Consider the following 27,528-nt stretch of genomic DNA (forward strand, 5'->3'; position numbering starts at 1 on the left):
ATTTATCTCTCTTTTTATAGCAAACAGCGCTTCACTGGTCGGCGTTTTATAACCGGCCAGAACACGTCCGCCTCCTGATCAAGCACGATTCCAACATCGGCATCCCAGACAGCGAAGGCAAGATCCCCCTGCACTGGGCTGCACACAGTCAGGAGCCCAGCGCCACACAGACAGTCCGCTGTATACTGGTACACACTATCATACACACACACACACACACACACACACACACACACACACACACACACACATGCACGCAACTGAGTTTGTCATCCTCCATTCTGTCAGTCTGCATGTCTTTTTCATTTTCCCTGGTTGTTTTCTGTGTGTGTGTGCATCTGTGTGTGTGTGTTGATGTGTGCAGGAGGCAGCTCCCACTGAGTCCCTGCTGAACTGGCAGGACTACGAGGGACGGACGCCCCTGCACTTCGCCGTTGCCGACGGTAATGAGGCAGTGGTGGAGGTGCTGACATCTTATGAGGGCTGTAATGTGACAGCGTATGATAACCTCTTCAGAACGCCGCTGCACTGGGCCGCTCTGCTCGGTGAGTGAACACACACATCCTGAGTGTGTGACCTGCTGCAGCTGGAATCACAGCTACTCTCCGAAGTTGTTCCCTCTCCCCCCAAAAAACTAAATTCACATTTGAGGGGTCAGGTCAAAGCTAAGCTGTTATCAATCACTAGTTGTCACCGACATTATAACATTTATTTACTTGTATAATAATTATATTATAATAAGTGAATATGGATTTGTTTGTTATTAGGTCCAAGACTTTTGTACGGACTGAAATATATCAGCAACTGTCTCAGTCGAGCCGTTTGGCTCAAAATCCCATCAGCCTCAGCTGTACCTTGTGTTTTAGTGCTTGTTCACCAGTGTTGGAATGCTAAAATGAGACCATACCTCTTCTTTCTTTGGGTTTTTTTGTTCTTAAAACCCATTTTCATAGCGCCACACAAAGAAAAATAGTTAGTAATTGTAGAAGGAATAGTGACAGTTGACCTAAGTTGACTTGATGTGGGGTTTTTCTCCTGTTCTTCGTAAAGTAAATTATAAGGTGCATAATTGCCCCGATGTTTTGTGTTTTTCAGGGCACGCCAAAATCGTCCACCTGCTGCTGGAGAGAAACACATCAGGCACGATTCCCTCTGACAGCCAAGGAGCAACACCTCTGCACTATGGAGCTCAGAGCAACAACGCTGTGAGTCACACGCTGTCTCACTGCGTATGTTCTGTGTCCTGACAATCCTGATGTACGGTTTGAAAGGGAAGATATGTTGAAGTTCAAAACTTTATTTATTTTTAAAAAAAGATACAATTATAGCTTATGGGACATTTAGACAAATGAGTTTATTTTTCTATTTATACTTTGTATACAGATATGTAATTTGATTTAGGTGGCTTCAGTAATGATAATATGTCTGTTTGCATTTTTTACACATATTCATTCATACATATTTCACTTGAGTGACTACAATGGAAATTATTATCTAATGTCTCCCTTCTCATAACGTACAGTCAGATAAACTAAACTTAATATAATTGTCTGTCTGTGTGTGAGCAGGAGACGGTCGGTGTGTTTCTTTCCCACCCCTCGGTGAAAGATGAACCTGATCTGGAGGGGCGGACAGCCTTTATGTGGGCCGCTGGGAAGGGCAGCGATGATGTCATCCGCACCATGCTGGCCCTCACCCCTCACATTGACATCAACATGGCCGACAAGTACGGAGGCACCGGTGAGCACCAGAGAAACACGAGGACGAACCGAGGGCTCCTCTAACCCCACCTTGACCCCACCTGTCCTTTTCCAGGGCACAGTGACATACACACACACACATCAACGACACACATCTTTATGCTTGCGTGACCTTCCCTCTCGTTTTAGGTTTGGCATGATGACAATGGTACTGATGTCACAGGGGATTCCCCCCGAAGGTGCTAGAGAGACTGTGAGAGTGAGGGAGAGAGGGAAGTGATACTGTCAGCAAAATTAGTGTGAGCTCGCTGAATAGACTCCCACCACTGCCAGGACTGTCCTCTGACAAACACACTCCCATGCAGACAGAACTCTGACCCCCCACTCCCCCCCGAGGGCTGTTTGGACATATAATCTCCATGACGATAGCCCCTCTGCTCAGCCAGGCGGTCATTGTTTATGCATGCATAACATGCGATGGTTGTGTCGTGCTAATGAGACGGTGTGAAGGGCAGTGGAGCTGACTGGTGCCCAGATCACTTCCATGCACTTGACTCTAGTCTGTACTGTCTGGGGGACCAGAGGGGGGGTTGTGTGTGTGGGGGGGGGCAGTAGCCATGGGGAGGCTTAAGTGTATTGCTTCTCATTAAATCTCTCTGTCTGTTTAACCCTCCATTGACCAGGCTGTAGCCGCAGCTGGAGAGAGACTGGAGTGGAGGGGATGAATGAACAGAGAGGAGACAGATGAGGGAGGAGCAGTTTTCCTGAGGGTGTTTATCGTACAGTTAGACTCAGGACTTTGTCAGAGTTATTTTATATGTGTGTGTGGTGTGTGTGTGTGTTCACATAGCGCTCCATGCAGCCTCCCTGTCAGGCCATGTGAGCACAGTGAAGCTGCTGCTGGAGAAGAGAGCGATGGTCGACTCTCTGGATGTGATGAAACACACGCCGCTGTTTCGAGCGTGCGAGATGGGTCACAGAGACGTTATACTCACACTCATCAAAGGTGGGTGTCATTGATACCTGTATATGATCGTCCAAATACTTAGACATTGTCGTTTTCAGTGCCACTGTGCTCTGTTGATATGTTTCGACTACAAGTCTTTGTGTGCATCATTTCATTGCCCGAAATAAAATGTAAATGTTCTGAATAAAGGTTCTGCACAGGTGGACCTGGTCGACGTGGACGGTCACACAGCTCTGCACTGGGCGGCTCTGGGAGGAAATGCTGAGGTCTGCCAGATACTGATGGAGAATGGGATTAGTCCTAATGTGCAGGTATGGATGTGCATACTCAATTAAACACTTGCAGAGCAACAGAAACGTCCACAATCCTTGTTTAATTCACAATAAGATACAACAGAAGTCTGTGAACTGAAGTAATCATTTTACATCATTTTTTGTCAAAAGACTTTGATTTCCCTTCTCAGCATCCACCTTTATACACGTTATCTCACATCTGCTATGAAACACAGCTGGTCAGCTTTAGCTGTCTATCCAGGAGTGTAGACCAACACATCATTAATGCTACACAGTTTATTTGGATGAATGAATCAAAGGATGAAGGAGGATAAATGCGGAAAAGCAATTTACTGTATAATATCCGGCTCAACCTCATAAATACTACTATTCTGCTTTCTACACATGACTGTTAAAGCAGAAGTAAGCGATCCGGTCGTTTTGGCTAATGCTGCGTTCCAGGCAGGCTTTTGAAACCGTAAATTACAGCTTCAAGTCACGACTTACGACTTTGTAGCGTTCCAGGCAACCCACTCGTGTTTTTCCGACCTGTTTTACCTGTGAAAGTCACTCTAACGGCCACTCGTAACTTCTGACCCGTGAACTCGCACCAGATCGAACTGGTACGACTTCACAGAACTTCACAAAGCACGAGTTACGGGCTGCCTTGAACGCACCATAACTTCTTGTCAGCCGATGGAGTTAGCAGCCCCCGCCCTCGTCATGGATCTATTGCACCTCGTCCCTACATCACCACATTCAGGCGCATCCCTTGGCTGCACACACAGAGAGGACCGCCCCTTTATGCCGTTCTCTCTCCTCATTGGATAAAACTTGTAGGATACGAGAAAAGTTTTCTCCTCGGCTCAGAGCAGAGCAGAGGGACTGACAGACCCGTGTTTCGGTCCAAACACTCTATGTAAGTGATCGCTGTCGGAAGATATAACTATTTAAGACTTATATTAACACAAAAATATTGCTTACTTCTGCTTTAAATACACTCGATTCCTACTGGACCAGGACCAAGCAGGACGAACACCTCTGCAGTGTGCTGCTTACGGGGGCTACATCACCTGCATGGCGGTTCTCATGGAGAACAATGCTGATCCAAACATACAGGACAAGGAGGTGAGGACCTTCTCACATGTCCACAAATGGGAAAAAAACACTTCTGTCTATGACTCAGTTTGAGCAGTGTGAGTGGACGCTTTTCTTTATGGGTGCACACACAGGGCCGAACCGCTCTCCACTGGTCGTGTAACAATGGCTACCTGGACGCTGTGAAACTGCTGCTGGGCTACAACACCTTTCCTAATCACATGGAGCACACTGAGGAGAGGTGAGGGCCCAGCCTTTCACAAAAGGCAGCAGCAGCAGAGGTGAGGAGATGGATGGAGCCGTAAATAACACCGGTGTCTGTGTTTGAGCAGGTACACCCCTCTGGACTACGCTCTGCTGGGGGGGCACAGCGAGGTGACTCAGTTCATGCTGGAGCACGGCGCTCTGTCCATAGCCGCCATCCAGGACATCGCCGCTGCCTCCATCCAGGCCGTGTACAAAGGCTACACGGTGCGCAAGGCCTTCAGGGAGAGAAAGCAGCTCCTCATGAGACACGAGCAGCTGCGCAAGGACGCAGCCAAGTGAGTGACGAGTTCACACACACACACACACACACACACACACACACACACACACACACACACACACGCCTAAACATATTTACATACCAGGACACATAAACAGAGCTACACATATACTACATACAGCTTTAGTTGTTGCCCCTTTGCTTTGAAGATGCTTGTATTCATCTCACCAACATCCCTGTCACACAACTATTTGCATTTTACCTTTACATGCATGCACTGTGTTCACACATCTCATTCCTATTTCTGTCTTCATTATCTGTCTCTCTGTTGCCACCTCTCCAGGAACAGTCACACTCGCTCCATATCTATCTTTCTTCCTGTCATCCCTGCACACACATATGTCTTCCCCCTGTCTTTCCCGTTTCAGCCAGTCTCCTCTTGTCATTTGCACACCAGTCTCACCTATATTGTCTTACACAATGCTTTTGAGAAGTAAATTTGTTTTAAGAGGGCACATTGATTTCAGCTTTCTCCTCTTGGTATTTTAAGCAGGCAGGTTTTATGGAGTTGTAAATCTTATGAGATGTTTTGCTTGCAAACATCCGGCCCCCATGCTAAACTAAAATGCATAAAGTTTTTATGAAAAAGGTCTTGACTGATGACATGATGATGTTAATTACACCAAATATACCCACCAATGTCATTATAGCCATCCAATTTGAAGAAGATGCATACTTTGAAAACAAACTACAGTTTTGGCTGTGGATGTCCATACACAGCTCTATGCCATGATGAGGTCAGACCCGTCTTTGTGTTTAGGAAACGGGAAGAAGAACAGCGGAGAAGAGAAGCCGTGCAGCAGGTTTCAGTGTCGGCTGCAGAGAAAAGGAAGGTCTCTTCGGTGAGAGCAGAGCAGGAAAAGCTCTCTCTAGTCACCGTGATAGAGGACTTATCCATGAATGACAATGTGGTGGAAACAAAGAAATCATCCAAAGCTGAACGCACAAAGAGCAAAGAGGACAGGCACAAAGGTACACAATGCAGAAGCAGATTACAGTTTGAATTGTGAATGAATGGTTTGATAGTTCTATTTTTTTCAGCATTAGAGATTAAAAGTCAGACAATATTTATTCTGTCTACCGGTATTATATTTATTTGTCAATTAAAACGCCTCTTTTTTCCACCCCAACAGTTCACAAGAGCAGGTCCTCCAGAAGAAGTAAAGCAGCTGAACTACAGGAGTTTCCTCAGGCTTCGAGACCTCACTCTCATGTTACCGGTGACAGCGCGCCTGGTGCTTCCCAGACCACCAGGCTGAAGGAACTTCTCTCTCCCGCCAGCTGCAGCCAGCCACCCAGCCTCAGACCCAGACCCCCCTCCATGCCCAAAATCAGGGAACGGCCGTCCTCAATCACACACATTCCTTCTATCAGCGTCTCCTCCACGGACCAAACTGAGGCCAGCTCCAGAGAATGCATCTCTTTAAAAAAGAGAGACGCTCACACGAGTGTGCAGGCTGCCCCCGGCAACAACGATGCCCACACCTCTACTCAAAAGCACAGAAACCACAAGGAGCTGACTTTGGAGAGAGCTACCACCAAAGACCAATCTCACACTCCCTCATTTAGACGTAGTTCATCCTCAGACCACAAAAGCCCCTCCAGAAAGACTGGCACACATGCCCCGACCTCAACACGCACACACAAGGGACACGACAAAGACCAGCGCAGGAGGAGGAACGAGGCTGCACGAATCATCCAGCGAGCCTGGCGAAGGTGAGTTTACGTGTTTGCGTTTATGTTCGTACCTGGAGGGGTCCTCGGTAGCTAAAGCTTCTGTGGCTGTGGGAGATTGCCATGTGGTGCCCACATGTGCCCTCGCCCTCATACATGCCAACTGGTTCTCATCTTTCTGTAACACCGCCCCATCTTCGGTCTGGATGCCATCAACACTTGAGCAGTGGGGGGGAGAGCGTGGGAGATGGGTGAGACAGGGATGCGGGGGACAGACGGGCTATAATCTAGAGCTTTCATACTGGTTTAACAAGAGGCTAAAAGTTCAGCCGTGCTGCTCTAATAGCTACCAGCAGCCTCTCTTTGCTTTTCTCCCCTTCTAACACACTCTGTGTTTCTCTTAGAAGCTGCCAGTTCACCACAGGAGGCCCTCTGTTTCCATTCAGCCTCACAATTATATTCTGTATGTGCTGCCTATTAACTGCCTTGAATAAACTCTGTTTACTTTGTTTATGCTTAGTGAGTACTAGTGTGAGGATTTGCCAGCTTTTGGACCTTTGAACGCTGTCTGAGATGTTTTTATTGAACAGCGCGCATGTGTGTGTGCGCTTGCATGGATGTGTCGGCAGGTTCCACGCACGAACACAGAGAGAGGCGAAGGTCTGCGGAGAGGCGGAGTCAAGCCACGGCCTAAACAGGAAGAAGACAGATATCAGAGCTCCAGTTGCTAAGCTGGCTATGAGCAAGAGCTCTGTGCTTCAGAGTATCTATGGTGAGATCATCTGCAAACCACATCACGTGTGATTAACATATTATATGTTTATAAAAGTCTACACTTGGGGACGAAGGTGAGCAAATCTCCTGTGACTGCCCCATCCACAGAAATGTGGTCTTTTCCAATTGATTGATACATTATCACTCACTCATGAGTTCACCTAGTAGACCTAGCTGTATCTAATGTAGTCTAATACAATGTCCTGCAATAACCCCTGGCTTCCTGACAACTGTCATTTATAAAAGCTGTAATAATGTGTGTGTGTGTGTGTGTGTGTGTGTGTGTGTGTGTGTGTGTGTGTGTGTGTGTGTGTTAAACAAACCAGAAAACAGGGAGTTTGAGGGAAAAAAAAACACATTTTCACAAAAAATATATATATATATTTGCTATTTGTTATACCTTTTCCCCAAACTGTCAAACTCTTGACAGTATTTGTGATTTTCATGATATTATTGTTATAAATAGGGAGAGAAACTGCAGTTATAGTCGTGTTATATTGTATCAGTCTGGGTTATGGTAAAGTGCTACAATATGGACTTCTCATTTCCCATACATGGCCTCTCAGTGGAAGTGAAAACGGAGCAAGACGACAAACTTGCAGACACTCGTGTTAATGTGAAAGTGTTGAATGGAATCACTTTTTCATTTTGTGCCTTTATTAGAGATCAACGATATCCTGCTTTAAAGATTAGACAGTGGAACAGTGAGTAGGAATGAGATTAGGCCACTCAAGTGATAAGTATATTACTTTACCTCTTGGTAGGTTTGTGTCTTTCTATTATCAGACCTGTAGTGGCTGAATTGTTTGAAAACCCAAAACAGACTGCATTTTTGTGAGTTAAAAGCAGGAAATCATGATGGTTGTCATATCCGTGTCGGAGACGGCTGTAGGTGACTAACAGGACAGGAACGTGTGTAAATGTGTGGGTGATGCTTGCGTCCACATACCAGGGCAGAATCCGCCTGGTGGCCTGTGCTGAACCTCTGGTAGGGCTTTGCCCCACAGACAGGCCTGACCTTCATCACACATCACCAGGTGATGATGGCAGGACAGACAGAAACCGTGCTGCGCCAAAACATATAAGCATGCACGCAGTCTCAGCTCACAGATGGACAGATAGACCACCAGACCCCCCCCCAAAAAAAAAACCTCCCCTCTCCGACCCAACCTTCTTACGTGGTTTTCCCCTCCCCCTTCTCACCTCACCTCCCTCTTTCTCCCCTTCTCTCTCTCTGACAGTCCTGGCACTGTGAAAAGTTCAGAGCTGTCAGGGGGAATGTCAAACGACTGCGTAGAGCTATCTGCAGAACACACACACACACACACACACACACATTCATGAGACCCATGCTCTCATTTGCACCCTCATTTTCTCTGAAAAGTAGACAGATTTGATACACAACTCTGGACTGGATCACGCTGTTCACTCCAGCATCATAAAGCATTGTTACATTTCCTTTTGATTATTTTATCTGGAATACATCTATAATCCCTCGTCATCTGTTTGTAGCCACACACATGGAGGGAGAGGAATTTATTTTTGCGTCACAAACAGACAAAGCTGTGTCAAAGAATGGCTGTGTGCAAATTCAATTGATATATAAATTAGATAAATATTATAACTGCAATACACTACAAACATTTGTCCTCAAAACATAATAAAGCTCAGTTATTTCCACTGTAGACTTGAACAGTAGACAGTCACTTAGACTGCACACACAAACTGAGGCAGTAAAGATTTCATGCTCCAAGCTTTGTTAATAACATAAAACAAGCTTGAACTAAGGGTTATTAGTGTATTGTTTTGCCATAGATTGTAAATAATTATGGAGAACAGGTTGACCTCTATGTGATGTATTTTGATGAGCTATCTGTTGTATGATCTTCACAAGCATCCTAAATCATTGAGCATGTCTCTCTTGAACACTGGCTGTGCTTTGTTTATTTACATGTTTATTTATCATCACTAAAAATGCTACAAAACAATAATTTTAGGCCCCAGCGAGATTCGAACTCGCGACCCCTGGTTTACAAGACCAGTGCTCTAACCACTGAGCTATAGGGCCTTTGATACATCTGGCTAGACCAGGTGACATAATAAAGACAACACCTTGGGCAAGTATGGGTGTGTATCCCAACTAGATTGACCAGTTACAGGAGTGTCCCAAACTTTGTCATGCAACAGCGACTGGAACCTGTAACTCAAATTCAGAAATAGTTTTTGTGTTAACACCCAAAACATATTTTCGTAATCGTCCTTTTAGGCAACTCTATGGCCAGACGAGGGCGGTCACTTCGGGGCTCTCAGTCTCAGCTGCTCCTGGAGATGCCGCTACGTACCCACAGCCAGTGTAAGTGTGTGTACATGCATAAACACACACTTTAAATCTGGTTAAAGTCATGACAATGTTTTTTTTTTAATGTACTCTTTTTGTTTCTTTTACAGTGAGCAGTATAGACTGCGTACACCTGACAGATGCGATGGATCAAGCCAAGCAGTTTTCTTACCACCTGAGACCACATAGCGCTGGCCAGGGGACCAGAGGACGGGGGAAACATTGAAGCTACACACACAGAGAGAGACACACACACTCGTATACGCACACCTCATGCTCTTTGATGTTTTCTCAGCTGGCTGGCAGCCTTACCTCTATAGAATTACGATACACATTGTTCACTGAATGTGCCAAGCTTTCTAAAATTAAGCCATATGACATCAGAGCCATGACCTCACAGGGTGGGGTTAAGTCTACAGAAATGGTGTGTGTAAAAGATAACCTTTCATCCATTGTGGAAGGAACACATACACACTCCATCTCCCTCATTCTCCATCGCTCTCGCACACACACTGAGATAACCTTTCCTCCTGCTGTGGAGAATGAGGCAGTCTATCAACAGCCGGTCATACAGATAGCCCACCTGCAGCCACACACACACTCACACACTCACACACACACATAAGTTACTCGCTACACATCAGTATGGTCTTTAAGTGCTTTCCCTCTCAAGAGAAAGGTGCATTTCTGAACTATGCAGTTATTAGTTACTTATGCATTTGCACAAAAATAATCCTTGTTGTGTCATTTTTAGAAATATACCTCAGTGTCTGTTGCTTTTGAATTATATTAAGAAATAAAAAGTAAAATTGAAACAGAGAGCAGCGCACTTTGATTTAATTTTGTTTTGCCTTTATTCTGTTTTTTTTCCTCTTAAAGTTCAGTGATTTTTTTTATTTTATTTTTTTATCAAAAGTCTCCAAGTAGCCCAATAACAACTGGTCAATGTTCTGCAACAACAATAACAGTGCTCAGAGGTTCAACTGACAGAGTAAGAAAGAATTAATGTAGAGCAGCTTAAGAAAGCAAAAACTGCTCAAGTTCTTAAAACAACTATATCAACTGTTCATTGTCACTCACAATAAAAAAAAATGCTTCCATTGAATGTGTCTAAAAGTTTAATCTGATGTATTTGTAAATTTAATCTGATGTATTTGTCAGTGCCGAGCTGTGACTGTTTTCTCTGACAGAACGACTGAAAGGTGTTTTGAGTGGGTGAGCTGAGACACCAGGTACTTGTCGTCTGGTGGTTGCGACGGTCAGTACATGTCTCGAAGGCCCAGGTTTCCACGGTGAGCAGAGGACCCGTGAGCCACAGTGAGGCTGTAACAGTAGAGCAGATCGGTCAGCCACTGCTCCCTGCTTGAAGCTCGGGAGAACCTCTGAAAGACACACACACATACACACACACACAAAGAAATCAATATCTCCATCTTTATTTCACAAAAATCTGAAAATGCTGCTTTTTTTTTTTGCCGAGTTTACCGTGAGGTGCTGTATGATCTCCTGCAGCAGAGCAGCGTTGGCCAGCAGCTGGTTGTGGAGCGGCGTGTGCTGCAGCAGCATCGACAGGATCTGTCCGAGCTGTGGCAGCTCCTCCTCACTCAGATCTCCGACGCGCAACAACTGCAGAACCATCCGCAGCAGGCGAGGGACGGTGCTAAGTGCTAACACACAAGCGCCCCAAATCGCCTCCCTGCAAATGAGTGACAAAGACGTTTGAACCCTGATTATTGTGAATCCTCAACGTGCCTTTCATCGCCATGGCAAACAGGAACTGCTACTATTAAGGTCAAGATTTCAGATCCCCATTCGACACGGACCGTTTATGGTTGGTTTCGGCGGGGGCCTCCTGCTGCAGGGTGATGAGCAGGGCCAGCAGGCTGAGGCAGCACTGAGACAGAAAGCGCAGCACAGGCTCGATGGGCAGGACGGACAGGTCCAGTAATCTGGACACAGCTCTGAGCAGCCCGGCCGCCATGCTGTCAGGAACCACTCCTAACTTAGTCTGAGACACACACAAAGAAACAACATGTACAGGACACTTGTTTCTTTCTTTCTTTTCAGTTAAAGGAATATAAAGCATAGGAAACGTCACTGAACGAGAACCAGTTAATGAAAACGGTTTCTCACCAGGTATTTGCAGATGCCATTTTGCACGATGTCAAAGCACTGAGACTTGGAACCAAGAGTTTCCAGACAGTGGCACACCTCCTACGAATAAAATAGGCACATTATATTAAAAACTTAAAAACAAAAGACATGTGCTTATGTATGTGAGATTGTTCAAAAATATTATAGATTCACTGTGTTTATGAATATTGCTTTCAAATGAAAAGGTGAAGGAACATTTTTAATTGGTTTTCTATTTGCAGTTGATGAAAATGTGGCCAAAAATAAAAGTAAATTTCATTTCAATTGTATATCTTTCTACTGTATGCAACACAGTTTAACTAACATAAGTTGTATGTGTCTGCTGGGGATATGGTTCATGTATCAGTAACATGCATTGTCCCAGATCCTGTTGAGCTTTCCATGTAAGTCATGTTATATGACAATCTTCTTTCTGTTCACAAAAAAACAAAGACTATGACAAAGAAACAGCCCAAATTATATTATGAAGAGACAATTTAAAAGCAAATCAAGGAAAAGCTTCTATCTAAAACCACATGAACCTGCATTTATCAGAAAAACATTAATGCTGTTTATGAAAGAGCTTATAAGTATTTCTACATTCCTGCCTGGTTAAGTGAGGCCTCCATGGCTCATCATGTCTTCACCAGTGACATCAGTCATTAATAACATCTTAAATCTTCCTCTCTTTTTTCTTTTTTTTTTTAGCTGGGATGGAGACATGATTGGTTTCGGGCCTAAGAAGCCGCCACGCCACCAACTTTTTAAAAGTGAAAAATAAGGCTCAGCTTTTCCTCATTAACTTCAAATCCAAATCAAATTTCTCATTAGCTTTTTATCAAATTGAGGTGTGTGTGTAATCGTGTGTGTGCATGCCGAAGTGCAGAACTGAGTCGGTGTGTGTCGGGACTGTGCACCTGTTGGCATTCTCCTCGTCATTAAAAACAATCCAACAGTCTCATTAGTTGAACCAGAGTTGACACAGTCCGTCCCTTAATGCCGCCACCCCCCTCGCCACCACATGTGCCCTCCCTCCCTCCTTCCCGCCACTTGCCTGTGATTGACTCAGACAGGGAGATGAGAGAGGCAGGATCTGAGGCCTTAATTGAGGAGTTGAATTAGTGATTATAAGCCCCCCACTTGCTCACACACTCACACACACTTGCCCCAGGGCATAGTTACGTTAACGGTAATTTCTGTGCAGAAATGTCACACTCCCGTCATGCCATGGGCTCTCATTAGCATTTGTGCATATCCGCCATGCCCGATAACCACGCATCTCCAACCTGCGCAACGCGATAAAGGTTCCCCTCTCAGCCGGAGTGCCACGATAAAGCTTCCACCCTCTGAGCTCTACATGAGAGACAGAGTGGGACCAGGGGGAACTGAAAGACCACGGCTGTGTCCAGAATATCAACACTTTCTAATTTTCAAAACAATGTCCTTTCTTACTCGCCTCCTAGTCTCCGTCCCTTCTAGATTCATTTTTAATGCTGCGTGCGAGTGTCGCTCGGTGACAGCAATTTGGTTTAAAAAAAAGTTACGCTGTATGAGAGTTTTTGAGGGGCGCAATTGTAGGGAAGAGTGTGTGGAGAACGCACCTCAACAATGTCCCAGTGGTGTGTGAACTGGTCCAGTGGGGTAGGGTAGAGACTGAGGGGGGAGAGAGGGGACGAAGGCAGGGCGCTCTCGTCGTCGGCCTCCTGCAGGGTGGCCAGCTTGTCGGAGGAGAAGCCCGTCAGCGTGGAGAACAGGAAGCTGATGTAGTCGACGTCCTGCAGAGCCGCTTCCTGGCTCCCGACTGACCAGCTGCTCAGAGATGACCTGAAGAACATAAAGAGTGGGACCGTATACGTTATTGATGAGAAGCAACCGTTTTCAGATGGTTTTACAGCTTGTCATTTATGCAACTTTTGGACACACCACTTTATTTTTTCAAAGAATATTTTTGCCCTTACATATTCCCCGTCACATTTCTGAGGATTTTTCATGATGCTGCTATTTGTGAGAGCGTAATATTGAGTGTAAAAGTGCACAGAGGCGCAGTTATTAAAAATTCTTCCTTGTCCTGAGGGGAGGATGGATCTGAAACAGTGGGAAATGTGTGTGAGTAACTGTGTGTTTTGTGAAGCCCAGGAGGCACATGCAGACAGTCCTCTCAATACTCCATGACGACGCTGCATTCCAGCCTCCTGAAGAGCTCTTTGTATCGCAGCCATTACGCACACGTCCAATCCACTATGAAATCAGCACTCCTTCCACTAAAATTACATATAACACTGCCCCACTGACACAAGCAAAAGGTCAGATGCACAAACGGTACACGTAACCATGTACACACAACATTACAGTGGAAAAGTAGTCTGGGGGGGTAGAGCAACAAAAAAACAAAATAACTGCTTTTATTGTCACCTCCAAGTTCACGATCAAATATAGAGGGCATCCACAGAGGCACCTGTCAGCAGACAGGGAACCAGATGAAAGAGTCATGGATTCCTGTGTGAAAGTGCAACACTGCCATCTGATGGTGGGTGTTTATTCATGTGCTTTCTGTGTCTCCATACACACTGCTTAACAGGTCTGGTTTTGTGACTCAATAAGTTGCGGCATTCAACTACTGTTCAACATGAATCTCTTCCTATATACACACACATGTCGATAAAGTGAGTGTATGTGCTCTCCTTAGGTCAGGCACGGGCAAACCATTCCTCAAAAGGCCGTGTGGCTACAAGTTTTTGTTCCAACCAACCAAGTGCACACCAATTGACCAATCAACTGTCTGAAGACTGAGATCAGTTGATGAAATGAGTCAAGTCTGGTTGGAAACCGGCAGGAGTTGGTTGCCCCTGCCTGCCTTAGGTCCGTCTACGGGGGCTTCCAACTGAGCTCACCTAAGGTGAACGATGCGAATCAGAGAGGCGGCGAGTCCAGCAGAGATTCGTCCAGCTGTGCAGCAGCAGCTCAGGTTGGCCAGAAGAGGCTGGGACATCTTAGGTAGGAAGTAGAGCAGCTGCACCATTCGCTGCTGGGACTCTTGTGGCAACAGCACCACGACTCCTTCCTGTGGATCTTCACACAGGACACACACACACACAGACACAGAAACATTCCTCAGTTGTTGTGTCTGGGGATATAACATAAAGCTCTGTAAAGAAAATTAAACTGATATCATGAAAACCAGATTATGCTGGACTAGTAAAAAAAAAGAAAAAAAGAAGAGAGGGAGAGAGACAGACAGACAGGCATGGCCACTACAGTGAGGGCTCTGATAATGTGCGTGTGTGTGGTGTTCTGTCTGTCTCTGACGCACATGCTGATGTCAGAGGCCCTCAGACAAAAGGAGTCTTGTGATGGTGAATTGCTGGCTCCGCGGCAGTTTCTATCAGAACACCGACACCCCCTCGCCCCCCACCCCCCCCTTCCTCTCTTGGCCCCCTCTGTCACACACCAGCCTAACTATCTCACCATCCTCTGCGCTGTGGATGTGGACAGGCTTACAGCACTGTCTTATTACTGCTTTTCCGCCTCTGGTTGTGGTTCAGTTTTGTAAAGTTAACTGCATCGCGAAACATGGAGTTATGTCGCCTCCTAGGGAAACTACAGTGTACATTGTATCAAAGCTTTTTCTCCATTGTAGATCATGCCACATTTGTTTCTGTCCATGCCGATGAAAATGATTACGTGCCTTTGAAAAAAAAAAATCTATATTTTTATTATTTTTCAATAATATAATAATAAGCTCATTCATAGCTGTAGAGAGTGAACACCTAACTAGGAAACTTGCTTGTTCTGATTCTTCATTGAATTAAATGTTCCTAAATTAGAAGCTGGAACTGAGCAGTAATTGCATTTGATGAGTCATAAAAAAACAAGCAAACACTAAATCACCACGCAGGAAAAAAAATGCTGCATCACTGCCGTCTGTGGGTAGAAATTTGCAAACATGCGCCAAACACGCATATAACAATATTGGGGGGTCGGCAGATCAGGTATTTATATGAAAAGTGCGAAGATCGTTCGGTGCCAGTTTTCTGTCCTGTTTGAGCTGGCAGCGATTAGATTTTCAAACAAGGCTGCGATACAGATGTGATAATTACATCTAATATTAACAGTGATAAGTGACTGTTTAATAACAGACATTGTTGTTACGTGTGCATACCATAGAGCCTGCAGGCTTGTGTCTGAAGACTGTTTAGCAGATCCTTGTTTCCTCGAGAAGCAGCAGCCTGGATGGCCAGGATGAGTCGCGCAGAGAGCGCAGGGTTACGATGGCCCAGCTGGGTCAGCTGCACAGGGAGAGACGCCAACCACCGACAGAGCACCTTACTCCTTCAAGGAGAGAGAGAGAGCGAGAAAGAGGGATAATAGGCAGAAGTACAGGTGATCCAAGTGTTGCCATGGCTACATTAAGAAACGATGTGTGCAGATATTGCACACATCTGGATTTTTTTGAATTTTCATTTGAGATGTGATGAGCTGCAGTTGTTGCATCCAAACACAAATAAGTGTGTAAATACATGTCTGTTACATTTTCATGGAAGTAAATAATAATTAGGGAGATTAAAAGACAGTTTTCACCCTTTTAAGTGAAAATAAGAAAAGGGACATAATTCAGTGGTTAAACCCTGAGGCTAACAAGTCCAATTTCTCTCCTCCACTCCAGGAGCACAAAGAGCCAGAGAAGTTAAAGCCTGGCAGAGCCATCACATAATTTAACAAATAATTACTTTGCTCAATGTGGTCTTACACTGTTGTGGATAAATTAGCTTGAGGAAGATGTCATTTCATGTTGACGGTGCAAAAAATATCCATCATAAATCCTTCCTGCCCTTGACTGAATGAACAACAACAGGCTCTCTACACAGACCAGCGACTGTGTAGAGAGCCTGTTGCTTTCAACAGGAAAAAGCATGGTGGGCGTTCTGGAAATGTCAGATTTACCACAAACGACCGGCCCAAATTAGTTTCTGAATTAATTCTGTGTAATGAATGAGCAGGGCAGATGCAGAATCGTGCAACATATTTTGTATCAACAATGCCTACTGTTAACAACTGAAAACAAGGTTTGGGAGTTTCAAGAGGCGATGAGTTACGTCATCTTTCAAATATTCACCAATTCAGCTGGTACATATTTTATCTCATATCTTTCCCAAACTACTTTCCCCCAACTATTCCAGCTCTTGGATAATGGTACAAAGATTTCTTGTTTGTTTTCTCCTACACATTAGATTTTATTACATACAAATCTCATTTAACATTCAAAATGAGACAATTTGAGGTCACTGTTGTTGACAATGGTCAGATAATTTAGATGCATATTTTAAAGGATGGCAGATGTAAGACAATGACTGAGGTTACCTGGCTATGTGTGTATGACCTTGCTCCTGCAAGTAGAGCTTGCTGTAGAAAGACAGCAGCAGAGATCGTGTCTGTAGAGTAAGGTTCTTCTGCTTATAGTAGACGTAAACTGCTGCCAACAGGTCCTCTGTCACTGCTGCGCAAATATAAACACAAATAACACATATTAATTTAATATCAACAATGACTGATCATTAAAAATAAAACTAATGTTGATACTAAATGACATGTCTTGTCCTCAAACTAAGCTAATTTAATTCCTGCTTCTGTGTTTACAAGTACACTGTTTTCTTGCATTCATGTTAAGTTTTTTTAATAAATAAAGCAAAAGTAAGTATGTACAGAGCATGAAAAGGCACATTAATTTCAACAATATTATAATTAGGAAGAAAAAAAAATCATTTAACTCTGTTACTACTACTCTGTTACTACCTACTTACTTTTGCTCCTCTGTGTCAGCACCATCTTCCACACGGTGCCCAGCAGCATGTGGAGCTGCCTGTAGCTCAGCTTCACTCCACTGCTCAGGGTGTCTCGGACAAACGTCCTCAGCAGCGCAAGCCAATCTCCATTTGTATCTCTGCCGAGGCCCTGCCTCTGGCTCAGAGACACCATAACCTGGCAGAGTGTGATGTTGAGCGCCAGAGGCTCCACAGTCAGACCTGGAACGACTGCAGTTTGTTTACTCCTGAAGAGAAAACAGTAAGGGGATCTAATCAAAGCAAGAATGGCTCGTCATATACAGTAGTCAGTTATCTAATCATCAGAAAAGGTTGAATGCCTGCTTGACATATTAAAAAAAAGATACTACTTGCCTCTTGACATCAACTTTCTTTCTATGTTTGGGTATGTCCTGAGCTCCATAGGGAAAGTTTTTCATGAAGTGCTGCTTGAAATCTCCAAGGTATTCTTTACGAAACCACGCATCCTACACAAACACAAGGTGCTCTGTCATTTTCTAGCAAGCAGCTTCTTATACAAAAAAAAAAAAAACACTGTTTCATTTTTCCATATTTTTCTTCTCACCAGTGAATCCTGGTGCTCCTGCTGTGGTGCCAGTTTTCTCAGCAGCTGCAGAATAGTCAACACCTGGAACATTACCGACATTGCATCTGGCGTGAGCAGATGAGCGCCCTCGGAGCTGTTCCAAGAACAGTCGGTCGCGCTGGCCTCAACCCAAACTTCAAGCAGCAGAGGCACCAATGTAGCTGCAAAGCTCTGAACAGCCTCAGCTGAGTCCAGATTCTCACCCACTGTTGCCCCAGAATCCACCTCAGGTCTACACAATGAGACGATAAAAGAAATGTTAAAATTAGTTATATCCGATGTTCATTTTAATTCAGTTTGAGATTTTCATTTGTGGATGGTTACAGGAGTTTGCAGGATCATACCTGAGCCTAAAAGTGGACCGAGGGGTTGGTTTGGCTCCAGAATACTTGTACACCTTAACTCCGATCTTACTGTAGGTGAGCTCTTCCCAGTTGAGATACAGTGGTGTAAACCGTCCCTCTCCACTGGAACCAAACACTCCATCAGCTGCAACAGACATGTCACCTTCCTCCACCGGTCTTTCCTCCACTACTGCCTGAAGAAAACGTCCAAGCCTGGAACAAAGTGGAACAAACCCCAAGGTTGGCAGCTGCAATGAAGATTTTTGTTTTGTTTTTTTCCAATACATGATGTGCATATGGATCAGTACCTGAGAAGCACAGACAGCCGCCACTGCTGACTAGTCACAGCCCGGTTAAGACTGACCGACAGCGCCCATGTCCGCCCCTTGGCATCCTGGGACTTTTTGGCTCCTCCACTGTTTTGTCGGTGAGAGATCAACTCTAGGAAGTTAGTGAGGAGCACCGCAGGCCGTGCTGCCAGCAGAGCAGGGTAGTGCTCCAGCAACACATCAAGGACCTTCATTGCATCCTCCTGGATGGCTGCCTCAATGTGGGTCATGGCACAAGATAGGTGGGCACTGAGGAGGGGGAAAAATGGGGCCACTCGTTCTGCAGGCACAGACTGTGCAATAAACCTGGAAGCAATTTTAGAAAGAGTGTTACATAGCATAATAAACAATAGCTGAGTGTTATGTAGTATAAGGGAATGGCTTCATTTGACGAGCTGCATGCAGGGTGGTGGGAAGGGAAGATGCATACAACACGTATGGGGAGCATTTCTGTCCTTAGTAGATGGGAAACCTGATTAAATTTATATTGACATATGTAGTGAATTTCACTATGTATTGGTAAAATCAGATGTATCTGGTCTATACAAGGCATATGTACTTTTTTTTCTTAATGTTTATTTTTTTCGGTCTATGTTTGTTCTTGTTTTGTCTTTCTTTGTATATATATATAGTTTTTTTTTTAAGGACAATGAATATGTCATCATGATGTGGAGTGGTGTGATGATGTCCTGCTAAAATACTGAAAAAAAAAATTAACAAAAATATATTTTAAAAAAAGCAAAAAAAAAGCTGAGTGTTATTACCAGCTGCAAAAACACGTGGTTGGTATTTCCACCTTGTGTGTATCTGTATTTATTGTCATTGCACAATGTGGTCCTAGAGACATCCACTGTGTTGGGAAATACCTCAAGGGAAGTTTAAAGTATTTTGGCAGGTGACAGGTTTTTATAATGACAGATTGGACAGATTTTTTTGAGTGATCAAAAATGAGACCATCTAAATGAGGAAGGGGCCGAGAGGAGAATTCACAGAAGTGGTTTACTCTGGTGTACGTTACTGCTGTATTGCTGCATCATCACTGTTGCTTTTCTGACCTGAGCACACGCGTAGCTGCCACACGGACGTTGCCATCCTTGTCTGTGAAAACAGCTGCAACTTCCGATAGTAGACGAGACAGATGTTGCTCCAACAGTGATGGATTGAGTGACAGCAACTCCCTCAGACCCAACAAGGCATCGTTTTTCACATTGGCATTGTGATGGTGGAGTTGAGACAGGAGGTCCTGGTGAAGTGCAAGGAAGAGGAAACATGTGATCACAAATTGTTGCAGGAAAAAGAAGCAATGTTCAGTGAATAGAGAGAGGTAAAACTGAAGCACAGAGAATTATATAAAATGACTCACTTTGATACCAAGCTGTCTGTGTGTGGTGGGGCCACTTGTGTCTCTCCTCAGCTGCTCAGTTAAATGGATCCCCTTTGTGCGGAAGTTGGTGTTGGTGGCATTATCAGCTTTGGGCTTCTTCTTTCCCACCTTTAACTTCACCTTCTGAAAGTCATCCTGTCTCTTCTTCTTCTTGGCCTTCATCTCTGCTCTCTACTATACTGCTGTCTGCATCATCGGACACACAGGTGAGATAATAACACAGAACAGGATTATTTATTTCAGATTTAAACACAATAACAAACATAGTGACAACTGGCTTATGTTTTGACACGAGTGCTGGACTGCTGAAGCCTGTAAACACACATTTAGCAGCGTGAACCCAACCCACTGCTAATTTCTGGGTCTGATTAGTCACATATTAAGTGAAGCTAATTAGCTTGTAGCTAACCACCTCGTTCAGCTTCACGCATTGAAGCTGTTGTACTCACCACGACAAAAAGCCCCGGCATCAAACTGTCACCGGTCTCTACCAGCTAAAGAGGAGCCACCCTGCTAACAGCTATCGATACACAGGAGAGGAGAATAATCTGTACACAATCTCGTGCTGAAGCGGTGGGTCCTCTAGCTGTGTGTGTACATGTCGGTGCAGCGGTGAGCTCGGTGGTCGGGTGCGAAGGAGACGACAGGGGCGGGGACGTAAAAACTCAGTTACTCGAGCTCCATAGAAGTGAGGAAAAAACACAGCAACGTGTAATTTGTTAAAGTGAATTAAGTGCAATAATTTTCACCTCAGGTCCCCTTTGTAAATCTGGGATATATGAACATATTCTCCACCTCTCCCGTTGCAAACACGTGCTGCGGGCGAGCGCTGGCGTTTAAAACGAACGCAACTTAATAGTTGTCCCCACATGTGCCTGTAAAATGTCTTAAATCCGACAGTTCACCGTTTAATATAATTGTTTTTTTTGTTCAGTTTTATACACGGGATTATATTTAAATAGAACTTTATGTTTTATTTTTATCTTTTCACATGTTTGAAAAGCCAACAACTCGTTATATAAACTGGCGAAATCAGTGGTCTCCACCCTCACCGGAGCCGCTGTCTCGGTCGGTGTATTGTATTTTCACTTCCCCACATCCTCTCGACCTTGTGCTGCGAGGAGCCCACGCCTTTTATTAAAATATCCCAGGTAAATAATGTCTTATTTTTTAACTAAAGGTGGTGCTAATGTCATGGGGCGTTTGCACTCGCGTTTGTATTTCTCACAGCTGCAGATTAATGTTGTTAAAGGTGAATAAAGTTAAGCTCGTCTGGGCCTGACACGAACAGAAGCAACGCGTGCAAAGCAAGAAACCACTAGCCTACTATTTACCAGTATGACTTTGATGAAACTGATTTGGTGTCTGAATTATTATTATTATTATGAGTATTTACACTGACTGCGTTCATTTGTCCCACAGGAGTGAAACCGAGGAGATGGAGGGCGAGGCTGCGGTGAACCAGCCTGCACCGAGAAACGGGCCGCAGCAAATGCAGCGGAAGAATATGAGGGTAAATCTCACACCGAGGACATCAGACCGTGGTGCACCTATAGAAACAAACAAACAAAAACACCACAATTAACACGTCAAACTGACTTTCCCTTCACGTGACCGGTCAGACTCAGGAAGGAAACCTGTGTTTTCTTGTCCCGTGGCTGGTGAAGCCTGGTGCAGACTCAGCCGGGCCGGGTGGCAGCAGTCCTGGACTTTGATGCCAGCCCCTTGTGCTCTCAGGCCTAAGGGCTGGGTGTATTTGCACGTTTGGCTTTTTGAAGACCCCACTCAGGGCTCTGGGCCTCTCGTCTGCACTGCAGGGCCTTGGCGCTGTTGTGGGTTTTTTATTTGGACTTTCTTGCCCCCATCTCTTTGGTTGCAAGCATTTCTTTTTGTTGTTGTTGTGAACCTGTATCACCACTCTTCGAGTTTGTCAATTAGCTTTGATGTGGACTTGGTTCTCTGAACCAGTATCTACTGACAGGTTTAACTCAGTTGTGTCATGCTAAAAAAAAATGTTGAGCAGGTCTACTGAAGAGATCACTTATAAAGTATGCATTGAAAGCAATTCTTTGCATTGCACTGACCATTTGTAAATTGGCTGCCTAACAGTGTTAGTGTAGTATTTGCTCCACACTAATGAAATTCAAGGTAAGATTTAGGGCACTTTAAATATCAATTTATACAATTTACATGTATACGTGCAGCATCTTGAATTTCCCACGTGATTAGCTGCTTGTCTCTGTCTCGGCACGGCTTAATAAAGGGTATGTTTGGGAGCATGTGGTCTTGTTTGACAGACCCCCCACGCCCAAGTGTTGGTAGCCATAATGACCTACCTCTATATTTTCATATTGTTTATGATTCAGAATTACAGCATTATCCTCTTTCAATCAAAAGAGGGTGAATGTATGATTATCATCTCACAATTTGTGTTTGCTGATTTAATCTGTCAAATTTACACGCGGGGCTCCCAAACACACCACACTGTGTGTAAGGTCACAGCACATCATAATTCAACATTTCAGTGTCATTTTCTTGGGAAGATTACTGAGGTCTTGACCTCAGTTTTCAGAATTATGACCACTGTAGATATGTTTCTATATGTCAATTGAGTCGGTGTTTCAACTATTCAGCTTTTTTCCCTATTGAACAGTTTATTAAGCTCTACATTCTCATTTCATGAGAATTTAGAGCAATCTTCAGACTACAAAGTATAGAAATCTTTTATTCACCTTTGTCTGTGACTGCCACTGCTTGATGCAGGGGTCACAGAGAATAAGGAAAATAATCGCTGTATGGCATTTATACTGTGGCGGACATGGACGAGGAGTTCAGTCCTCTGCGCAGTGTCAGCCTGTCACTAATGCCTCTATGTGTCTCTCTCCTTCATGTGGGTTTATTCCCTTCTTTGACAGAGAAAGCAGCCGCAGTATTCTGCTGATATAGGTAAGTCCTGCACACACGGTGCTACTGCCAGTGCTGAGAGCTGAAGCTTGAGATCTTGATTCTCTTGCTTCATGTTCATGGGCGGTGGCATGTTCACCACCTGTTGACTCTCTCAGACATGGGGATGTTGTGGCACCATCCATGGTTTTGTTCTTTGGAAATCAGTGTTTGCCACTGCAGAAATAATCTTGCAAAAACATTTCCATTATCTTTCCACAAGGTTCCTCTATAGAAAATCATTTAGATGGTTTTAAAAAATATACACTGAACAAGTCCAGGAAAGTCCACCCTTTCTACAAAGATGTCGCTACATGAAAGACCGTCACCATAAGATCCCCTAGTCCTTAGCAATACACATGGTCTTAAAATAGTGGGACTATAGCAATGCAGCCATGCATTTGCAATGGTTGCTTATTAGGTTTTAATGCACTTTTTAGGATATTTGCATTAAAACAATATTTTCTCACCAAAGCATTTTTAACACTGCTGGATGCAGTATTTATTTTGATTCACTTGCCTGTGCTAAAACTGGCTTGGCCGATGGAGTCTTGTATTTCATTAGTTATTATTCTGGGTAAACCTTCACCTGCTTACTCAAGTATTATAAATTATGCAGGGTTTTTTTTTCTCCATACGTTCACAGCTGGACTGCATCACTAGTGCAACACAGAAGCGATACTTCTGTGGCTGAGCACATGAGAAGCAGTGAAGCAGAGAGCTGGTGTCCTGCAGCCCATTTTGGGCCCAAATAGGGGGGAGTTGCCTGAGAACTGCTGTTCCTGTCCTTCCCCCAGCTTGCAAAAGCACACATGAGGAGTTTGGGTTTGTTATCGTGGCTCAGTTTTTAATAGATACAATAAAATTCATTGGCTATCAGACAGTGCCAGTTGCATCAGAAATGCAACACATTTTCTATCTGCTTTGCAGAGATTGTTCTGTTGACAGGTTTCACCCCAGAAATCATAACAGAGTAGCTCACTGAAGTAGTTTGTTGAAGATGAACCTTGTTGTCTCAGTTGTAGACCATTATATTTAGGCTTGCCTCATGTTGTGTTTTCCCAGTGTTCACAAAAGGGACATCTATCCAGACTGTGCCCTGCCTCAGCAAACTGTTGAAGGGCGTCACAGACTGTATCATTGGTGAGCAGAAGGCCTATTTTCCTCACACTCACTTCTTTTCCTTCTCTTCTATTTTGAAAATGCTTAATCTACAATCATCATATGCTTGCAGGTCTTCAGTATGTGTGGGAGTACCGCAGCCCCAGCAAATCTGTCCCACCGCACTACCAGTGCAAACTCTGTGCTGTGTGCCGCATGCAGCATGACATGGTTGCTCATGTGAAAGGCTGGAAACACAGCTTCAGATACTTGGTGAGTATTGTTGGTTTCTCAGTTTTCAGTAAATGTATGATTTTGCAGAATTGAATTGGCATTTTTTCTCTCTCTACCTTGTACACAGAAAAAGGTCCACCCTGACAAGGTCACCTGTGATGAGGAAAAAGCCATCAAGGACCCTGCTGTGAGGAAGACCATTAAAGAGGCTGCTGCTGAGGTGGAGAAATCAGAGGGAAGGGGACAAATCAAGGTGAGTGTCAGACCCTGCTGTGTATAAAAACATTGATACTGACTATAACTTCTTTGCCATACTTGGGTTAGGATAATTATGCTCTAAGTATCAGTGGAGATCTAATTTTGTGTCATGGCAGTTTTTTGTGGCATTCAGACTCATAGCACCACATTTCATTGTTGTTGTTGTTGTTGTTTGTTTTATTTTGGCTTGGTAAAATTGTAAAAATGTAATGGTGATCAGATGAATCCAGGAAGCCCTGTGTGAAGAAGGCCCTAATTAGTTTAATTGCACTGTCTATGAACTTGAAGCCTACGTATAGAAACATGTTTTATAATTGTATGTGGCTTGATTCAGTAAAGTATTGATTATTTTTGAGTTTAATTACTATCAAGACTGCACATTTGACACAGTTTTGCTGTTTTTAGGTGATCCTGAAGGAGCCCTCTGAAGTACCTGCTTTCAAAGGACTCCGTAAGTTACTCTACTATGACTGAAGTGAGGGTAGATTCCCTTTTAAGTTGCTTTTCTGAGCTGTGTATTGTCCTTTCTTCTAACAGGTTCTGCTACTCCCAAGGTTATGCCTCCACCAGCTTCAGGGATGGGACCAAGGGGACCGCCCTTTGGAGGTAATTTTTGGTATTTAAGTCATTTGATTTGAAAATCTTTAATGTCCCCGGAGGGCAATTTGGTTTGCAGCAAAAATCCAGAGTCAGACACAGTAAGATCTCATATAGCACACACAAATAAATACATAGTCATCACAAATTACAGTACTGTACATCGTTCCCAACAGGTTCGCCTACAGCCTATTAAGCAATCTAATGGCAGACGGGACAAAGAATTTTAAATATCTATTTGATTTGGCCTGACACCTCCTCTTAGATGGGAAGAGTCGAAACTCTGCATAAAGAGGGTGGAGAGGGTTTGCCAGAATGGTCCTTGCCCTCTGAGTGGCTCTGGCTTGATAAACATTATCAAGGTCATTCAGGCTAGTGCCAGTTGTTGTTTTTTTCAGTTTGACCACATTCTTCATCTTATTCTTATTTGATATGCTGAGGTTCCCAAACCAACAAATCATTGCAAAAGTTAAACATAGACTCAATAAAAGATGAGTAAAACAGTTTAAGAAACTTCTTGTCAACATTAAAAGACCTCAGTTTCCTCAAATAAAACAACCTCTGATTTACTTTCCTGCAGATGGCATCTGAGTTGGTCTCAAAAGACAGTTTATCGTCCAGGATGGTGCCTAAATACTTATAATGATTGACTATGTCCACAGCTGTACCTTTGACAAAGGTTTGAGCTGTGACGGGTGGTTTCTTAGGGAAATCAATTATCATGTTGTTCGTTTTTGACACATTAAGTTGCAGATAAGAGTCATCATCCGTGGCCCACCTCATACTTGAGAATCGGTAAGCATCTGTAGTATGTGTATTTTGAATCTAATGAACATGTCTCCCCTTCAGGCCCCAGGTTTTCTGATTCGAGGTTTCCAGGGGAGTTTCCTCCTCAGGCCGGTCTGCTCTCTGACTATCCAGTGGGAGAATTTGGAGATCCTGGTTTTGGAGGGTACTCAGGCAGGCCAGATTTCCCTGAGCCTGGACTGGATCGGAGACCATTCCCAGATGATATGGGCCATCGTCCAGCTAGAGGTGGAGATGGCTTTGGACCAGTTGGTCCAAGAGATGGCTATGGAAGGAGTGGACTGATGGGGGAGAGCCCAGGTAGACCGTATCCTGATGAGTTCAGTGGCGGCCAAATGGGGAGCAGCTTAATGGACAGACCAAGGGACAAGCCTCTGGACAGGCCAGGCTTGATGGGAGCAGCTCCAGACAGCAGAAACGCTCCCAATACACTGCTCACATACCTGGTATGCGTCATTTTTCACAATAGGTTCCTCTTCCCTATACTGTAATTGTATTCAAACCTACAGAAGCTGAACTCCTTTTCTCTTTTTTTAGGATACTTTCCGGATAGAGAATGAGAATGACGCACAGCTGGTGCTGAAGGTGACGCAGAAACTAACAGATGTGCTAATGGAGTACAGACTGAGGAGCGTATCATCGGTATGTAAGAAAAGAAACCTGTTTTCAACTTATCAGTGTTCTGCTTTTAAATTCAACATCAATCATTAAATGTGATATTGCATACCATGGGTTTATGTTCAATGTAATTCCAACTATTTTTAATGTCCAGCTTCTTCATTTTGGAGCTCGTGTACATGTGTATTGTCTCTTAACATTTTCTTTCTTCACTCTTCCTCAGGGATCTAATCTGAACAGCTTATCAATGGGCTCTTCAAGTTTCCCTTCTACACCTTCCAGGTTGTCAGGCAGTACCGGTAATGACCGATTCTCAAGTAGTTTCTCAGGTATGCAAGCACCATGTGTTCATGTTCTTGTTGTTCATATCTAAAGTAGCTCTGAAGTCAAAATGTGAGCAGAGCGTGTTCCTTAACTCCATCTCTTTCTGGCACGTTATCTCTCCGTAGGTCCCTCCAGATACTCCGATCCTCCACCCAGGTTTTATAAATGACAATCCAAGGATGACGTCAACACCTCAGTTCTCAACTTCCTGTCCAATTAGTTAATCAGTTCTCCCAAGAGACGAGTTTTTATGCTTAGTTTTTTTTCTGTTGCTACATAGTATTTTTTAAGTGTTCTTGACTTTAGAATGTGGTTTGATTTTGTTGTAAAGTTTTACACAACGAAAATGCATGTTTTGAACAGCTTTAACCCATCTTTTCAGTGTATTACAATTGTTTATTTCCTAAGGTCCAGTTCTATTAAAAGTCATGGAAAACATTCTGCGTGTTTTTAAATGTGAAATTCATTTTCTGTAATAGACGATTTTTTTCAACACATTCTTCAATTCCTGTGCTACAGACAGGACTGAGGGATGCTTAAGTGGGTAATGATGATTCCTTCCTGTCATGTCCAAATTCTGCAGGGGTTTCAAAGTGCATTCTGTTACAATGCTGGATGCAAAACTACAGCCACATACAATTATAGCAATGGGGATTTGCACCAGAAGTTCTCAGGTTGATG

The 27,528-nt window shown here is 44.0% G+C and overlaps 3 protein-coding genes and 1 non-coding gene across 8 annotated transcripts in view; 2 read left to right on the top strand and 2 right to left on the bottom strand.

Annotated features, from left to right (window-relative positions):
* Positions 1–10,194, top strand: part of invs (inversin) — a 20,305-nt gene extending 10,111 nt beyond the window's left edge. For all 5 annotated transcript variants that reach the window (XM_085802182.1, XM_085802181.1, XM_085802185.1 and 2 more), the window contains exons 6-19: positions 21–188; positions 365–545; positions 1,096–1,205; positions 1,569–1,740; positions 2,551–2,706; positions 2,857–2,978; positions 3,960–4,067; positions 4,172–4,278; positions 4,370–4,579; positions 5,345–5,556; positions 5,718–6,300; positions 6,888–7,030; positions 9,299–9,385; positions 9,481–10,194. In XM_085802182.1, coding sequence (XP_085658308.1) covers positions 21–188; positions 365–545; positions 1,096–1,205; positions 1,569–1,740; positions 2,551–2,706; positions 2,857–2,978; positions 3,960–4,067; positions 4,172–4,278; positions 4,370–4,579; positions 5,345–5,556; positions 5,718–6,300; positions 6,888–7,030; positions 9,299–9,385; positions 9,481–9,596 — 2,475 coding nt within the window. In that variant the 3' untranslated portion in view covers positions 9,597–10,194. The remainder of the gene's footprint in view (positions 1–20; positions 189–364; positions 546–1,095; positions 1,206–1,568; positions 1,741–2,550; positions 2,707–2,856; positions 2,979–3,959; positions 4,068–4,171; positions 4,279–4,369; positions 4,580–5,344; positions 5,557–5,717; positions 6,301–6,887; positions 7,031–9,298; positions 9,386–9,480) is intronic.
* On the bottom strand, positions 9,028–9,100 carry trnat-ugu (transfer RNA threonine (anticodon UGU)). The gene has a single exon. It is a non-coding gene; the product is annotated as a tRNA-Thr (tRNA).
* Positions 10,195–10,306: 112 nt separating the features above from the next.
* Positions 10,307–21,616, bottom strand: tex10 (testis expressed 10). Its single transcript, XM_085802190.1, has 16 exons — positions 20,415–21,616; positions 19,945–20,151; positions 19,637–19,824; positions 18,561–18,887; positions 18,253–18,465; positions 17,888–18,140; positions 17,677–17,789; positions 17,302–17,549; positions 16,862–16,997; positions 15,663–15,832; positions 14,395–14,572; positions 13,105–13,327; positions 11,504–11,584; positions 11,194–11,378; positions 10,856–11,066; positions 10,307–10,752 (listed from the first exon to the last, which is right to left on the bottom strand). Exons 2-16 carry the CDS (start codon positions 20,125–20,127, stop codon positions 10,630–10,632), a joined length of 2,832 nt encoding a protein of 943 aa, XP_085658316.1. The 5' UTR covers positions 20,128–20,151; positions 20,415–21,616; the 3' UTR covers positions 10,307–10,629.
* LOC146972221 (uncharacterized) lies at positions 21,034–27,283 on the top strand. The gene is made up of 12 exons (XM_085802191.1): positions 21,034–21,116; positions 21,388–21,478; positions 22,881–22,911; positions 23,974–24,051; positions 24,143–24,282; positions 24,371–24,496; positions 24,907–24,952; positions 25,039–25,107; positions 25,948–26,351; positions 26,443–26,547; positions 26,747–26,852; positions 26,973–27,283. Exons 2-12 carry the CDS (start codon positions 21,404–21,406, stop codon positions 27,014–27,016), a joined length of 1,224 nt encoding a protein of 407 aa, XP_085658317.1. The 5' UTR covers positions 21,034–21,116; positions 21,388–21,403; the 3' UTR covers positions 27,017–27,283.
* Positions 27,284–27,528: the final 245 nt, after the last annotated feature.

Source organism: Trachurus japonicus, chromosome 16, assembly GCF_045865225.1.
Source record: "Trachurus japonicus isolate A0001 chromosome 16, Traja_1.0".
NCBI classification, from domain to species: domain Eukaryota; kingdom Metazoa; phylum Chordata; class Actinopteri; order Carangiformes; family Carangidae; genus Trachurus; species Trachurus japonicus.